This window comes from Myotis davidii, unplaced genomic scaffold, assembly GCF_000327345.1.
Source record: "Myotis davidii unplaced genomic scaffold, ASM32734v1 scaffold1031, whole genome shotgun sequence".
NCBI lineage: Eukaryota > Metazoa > Chordata > Mammalia > Chiroptera > Vespertilionidae > Myotis > Myotis davidii.
Genome location: NW_006283442.1, coordinates 2,379,304 through 2,384,776, shown reverse-complemented (window position 1 = coordinate 2,384,776; position 5,473 = coordinate 2,379,304). Strand labels below are relative to the sequence as shown.

General features: G+C 43.9%; 1 protein-coding gene across 1 annotated transcript in view; it reads right to left on the bottom strand.

Annotated features, from left to right (window-relative positions):
- The window catches only part of ATP8A2 (ATPase, aminophospholipid transporter, class I, type 8A, member 2), a 588,754-nt gene that overhangs the window by 13,185 nt on the left and 570,096 nt on the right, over positions 1–5,473 (bottom strand). Inside the window, 2 exon segments of the mRNA XM_006753689.2 lie at positions 1–3; positions 5–37. The exon segment at positions 1–3 is cut by the window's left edge and continues 47 nt beyond it. Of these exon segments, the coding sequence (XP_006753752.2) occupies positions 1–3; positions 5–37 (36 nt within the window).

Sequence of the window (5,473 nt, the reverse complement as noted above, 5' to 3'; positions counted from 1 at the left end):
GCTGAGCCTCCTTAACAAGTGGTCCCGCTCATTCATCCTGCAGGTAAATCAAACACGTCAGTCTCTAATTCACCTGGACACATCTCAAAGGTTCTGGTTGAATGACTTCTGGTTGTAAAATAAAACAAACAGGGGGGGAAGGCTTCCTTCCCCACGTCAAGACAAATGTCCAGTTTTGCGCGCCGCCCACTGTTGACGGTAGATGCTATCTCGACACTTGGAGTGCACAGCCCTCTCTTCTAAAAGGCGCTCTGTGTTCAGCCGTCCTGTCCACAGGGCCTCAGCCCTCTGCCTCCCTCTTAATTGAAGTGCACTACAAGTGCCCTTTCATACCGGGCAAACCCTGGCTTCCCGGAACACTTTGGAAGGAGCGATCTGTTTCTATGGTAAATGTCTTAAAAGCCTCAATCCCACCTGCAGCCTCCTTTCCTCGAGCCAGTAAATGGTACCAGGGCCAGGGCCTCTCCCCGGTGCCCCCGGACCCTAGCAGGAGACAGGCTTCTTTCCACAGAACCTGATGCTTATTATGAAACACAATAAAAATCAAGGTGAATTTTCTTTGAAAACATAAGGATCGGGAGCTCTTCCTGCCTTTCCAGAAATTATTCCCTCTAAGGCGGCCACAGCTGTGAGCAGACACGGAGCTATCCCGGGGGACAGCCATCTTCATCCCTATCAACAGGGTGGGTGCTTGAGAGCTGCCCAGGCGGCCAGAGTGCCCTGCTTCTTTACCATCACTCCGCTTCTCCCAAAGAGATTTCAGGTCACAGCAGTTTGCCAGGGCCCTCTACTATGGGGTGGATTGTGTCCCCCCACATTCACGGGCTCAATTCCTAACCCCAGCACCTAAGAATGTGACTGCATTGGAAGATGGGATCTTTAAGAGGTGATTGTGTTAAGATGAGGACATGAGGGTGGGGCCATAATCCAGTACGGCTGGGGTCCTCATGAGGAGAGGAGACTAGGACACACGCAGAGGAAAGACCATGGGAAAGACAAAGGAAGAAGACGGACATCTACAAGCTGAGGGGAGAGGCCTCAGGAGAAGCCAAGCCTGGCCACACCTTGATCTTGGACTTGCAGCCCAGAACTGTGAGATAATAACTTCCTTTTGTTTAAGCCCCAGTCTGTGGCATTGAACTATGGCAGCAAATACACCCGATCTGCTGTCTGTGGGGACTTGAGGGTTAAGGAGCTGCAGTTGCTTGTGATCCAAAGCACCTCCCCTGGCCCTGTCCATGAGCCTCAAGCCCGAGGAGTCCCCGGCACCACTCCCCCACGGGCCTTTTAAAGAGGAGCAGGGCCCTGGGTATTCTTAGTAGTTCTATGAGCTGAAGTTCATTTTGCACTTGGGTTTCCAGAAAAGAGCATTCTCTGATTCTCTTGGTTGAAAGGACAATGTTTGACTCATCACCAATTAAGGGTGAGCCTGTGCTAGCTAAACTTGGCAGTGTCTGACAGTTTATGAGAAAATACACTTTTTCTATCCCTCACACTGGCTTTCCCATCCCTCTCGTATCTTTCTCTCCCATGGGCTAAACTGATCTCCCTGAGCCTGCTGCACAATTGCCCTGGAACTCAGGGCTGAGCAGATACGAAGGCCCTGTGTGGCCACTGCCGCCTGACCATCTGCAGCTCCAGGTGTTGGCTGGTTGCAGGACTTAGGGAACGTGACGAAGTCTGACCCTGGAAGGCACTGTGTGTAGAAGTGCTCCCTGAAGGCTGGGCTGGAGGTTCCTGGGGCATCCTTCCCAGCCTTCCTGGTTGACAAGCACTCTCTCCCCAGAAACTAGGGGACAGACACAGGGCTATGCTCTGACACCAGGCCCATCCTCTACCCTGGTCATCCCTGATTCCGCTAACATTCCAGGAAGAACCACATATGTGGGAGGGGCTTTTGAAATCACACAGAGACTCAGCCATGACAAATAAAAAGGCACTTTGCTGGCAGTGCTTTTGTCCCTGCCTCTGTGCTAGATAGGTGTTCCCAATTCCCTCGTGGAATGGTGGTCTCTCTCTCTCTCTCTCTCTCTCTCTCTCTATCTCTCTCTCTCCTTCTCTCTCTCTCTCTCTCTCTCTCTCTCTCTCTCTCTCAATATTCCAAACACACAGAGATAGTCAGAAGCCAGTCCAGTGGTTTTAGCAAATGCTAGCACCACCCTTAGACACCATGCTTCCGAGGGACCCACTCCATTCTGTAGCTCTTCCTCCCACATGGTGAGGGGTCCATGAGTCAAGGAGACAGGTCTACCCACAGCCTATGCCTGTCTCCCGTCTAAAATATTTAAGACCCTAGAAGTTTCAGCTCAGTGACCCCTAAGCTGGCACCCAAGGCTAACCTGACCTCCTTGCTAACTCCATTCCCCTAAAAGTAGGCCATATAGCTAGTGTGCACACTCCCTGGCCTGAGGGAGTGGCCAAAGGGTGGTTTCCTTCATGGGATGTATGGACGGCGCCCCCACATGTGTGCACAGGTCCCTTCCCAGTGCAGGACTGAGCCAAGGTTGGCAAGTGAAGGTGAAATACCCAAGTCAGCTAACTCTTCCCTGTGCTACCACTCTCTGGCTCAGACCTGCAAAGAATCTGGGAATCACCAAGCACTGCCATCTTCATGTCGCTATTCACTGAGGTACAAATCTTTCATTGAGATACACAGCTATCTGTTACGTTGATTTATAACTGTCACATACTTAGACATGGCATGTACTTTCCATCGTACTCCTGCTCCAAATCCTGCAAATGTCAGGAATGAACCTGGTTGTGAGAACTACTTCAGATTTTAACCAAATAATAAAATTTCAAATATAAAGTCCCCTTATACTCCTCTCTGATTCCATTCTTCCTCCTTCTACTATAATAAAGTTAGAAATAATCTTTTGTTCATATTTAATACTTTGTTCTATATAAATGCATTCACATTAATATACAATTTTGTTTTAAAATATGCCTAAATGGAATTATTTATTTTATACTTCTAGTTTATCCTATTTTTGCTTTTCTCCTTTCTTATTGTCTTTGCATTATCTGCTCATGTAGAGCACAAGTTAATCTCTTTTCCTCCTGGACACTTTTATAATTCTCTTTGTTTTTGGTGTTGTACAGCTTCATGACAACACTTAGTATGACTAGGTATAGATTTGTTTTATATTCTTATCATTAGTCATTTGGAAAATTTAAGTCAACTAGATAGCACTTAACATCTATTAGGATGGCAATAATAAAAAACAAACAAAAAGCAGAAAATAACAAATATTGGAGGGAATGTGGAGTAATTGGAAACCTAGCACATTACTGGTGGTACTGTAAAATGGTGTGGCCATTGTTCTTCAATAAGGTCAGCAGGGAGATACTGTATTAGCCAGGAATTCCACTCCTAGATATACACCCAAAAGAATTATAATCAGAATCAAATAGATACGTGTACACCAATATCTGAAGCAGTATTATTTACAACAGCCCCAAAATGGAAACAATTTAGATATCTATTAACTGATAAACAAAATATTGTATATCCACACAGTGGAATATTATGCAGACATGAAAAGGAATGAAGTACTGATATATGCTACACATGCATATACCTTGAAAACATTATGGTAAGTGAAAGAATATAAACCAAAAAGGCCATGTATTGCATGATTCCACTTATAGGAAATCTCCAGAACAGGCAAATATGTAGAGACAAAAAGAGGAGCAGTAGTTTCCAGGGACTGTAAGTTGGGAGTGTTGGGGAGGGGAATGGGAGTGACTGCTTAAAGCATACAAGGTTTCCTTTTGGGGAGATGAGCTATGTGCTAGGATTAGACAGTGACGATGGTTCCACAACATTGTGACTATACTAAATGCCACTGAATTGTACACTTTAACATGGTAAATTTTATGTTATGTGAATTGTCTCACTGTATTTAAAAAAGGAAGTTCAATTAAAAAAGAAAAGAGGAGGGGAAGGGCCCAGAATTAAGGCATATTCCCTCCCATCGCCTGTACTGTTGGTTTATTTCTCCACTGGTGGAGTGAGAAAGTGCTTTCTTTGATTTTTTTTATCCTAGCTTAGCAGGTATCTGACTGGGATGTACAGATAGGAAATGTACATGCAAACAAAAATTTACCAGTGCTACATGCACTCTTAGTGCCTCCCAAATAACATGATGAAACTCAGTCTCACCCAAGTCCTTCCACTGACTCTGTTTAGAAGCTGACCTGAGGAGGTGGTGCGCTCCTGTCTCCAAAACTGAGCAGTGTTAAGAAGGAGTGGAGAGCTGAGAAGCCTATGTTAGGAAGTAATAAACTCTTTTGTCCACAATTCTGTCAGGAGGCTATTCCTGCAAAAACTGTACACGCAAAACTGCCAAAGCTCAGGAGCATGGAGAATACAACAAATAACTGTACATTTGTTGTTAAATCTTGTCAGTAGTTATAGCTGGTAGGAACTGCAGCTGACACCTCAACAAATCCAAAAACACGTAAGTATTTCTAGAAACTTATTTTTTTAATTTTTTAAAATAGACTTTATTAATTTTTTACAGAGAGGAAGGGAGAGGGATAGAGAGTTAGAAACATCGATGAGAGAGAAACATCAATCAGCTCTCCTGCACACCCTGCACTGGGGATGTGCCCGCAACCAAGGTACATGCCCTTGACCGGAATCAAACCTGGGACCTCTCAGTCCGCAGGCCGACGCTCTATCCACTGAGCCAAACCGGTTTCGGCAATTATTTTTAAATGAATGCTGAACTGCCTTCAAAACATAAATCTAATAGGTTCCTCAAGAAAAAAGCTTGTCCAAAATTCCTTTTCCTTGAGGAAAGGCCAAACATCTACCAATTGATCAGTGTGGAAATTCTAACCTATTTTTAAAGATCCCTAGAAAATGAGATTTCACAGCCTCAATTGGTAACTTATTTTAGTAATTATAATCTAAACATTAGGAAATGAGGACCTTTTGGGCTCATGTGTATTCCAGACCTACCTAGGCCTTTGTAGGATCACTTAGTTCAGTACACTTATGTGCAGGGTGGGTTAAAAGTAGGTGTACAGTTGTGAGTATGTGAAACAGAGTTTATTCTTATATTATTTTAAAAAGATATATATTTATTTATTTCAGAGAGGAAGGGAAAGGGAGAGAGAGATAGAAACATCAATGATGAGAGAGAATCATTGCAACTGGTCGACCAGTTGTTCCAGTCGTTTGGTTATAACAGTTACTTAGGCTTTTATATGTATAGATGGATGTTGGATTTTGCCAAATGCTTTTTCTGCGGCATATGATCATGTGATTTTTTTTTTTTTATTTAACACTTATGAGATACTTTATTTTTTTTTGTTTTTGTTTTTGTTTTTTTTTTAAATTAAATCTTTATTGTTCAGATTATTATTTGTTCCTTTTTTTTCCCCCCATAATTCCCCTCCTCCCAGTTCCCCCCCCACCCCTGCCCTCACTCCCCACCCACTGTCCTCATCCATAGGGGACCGA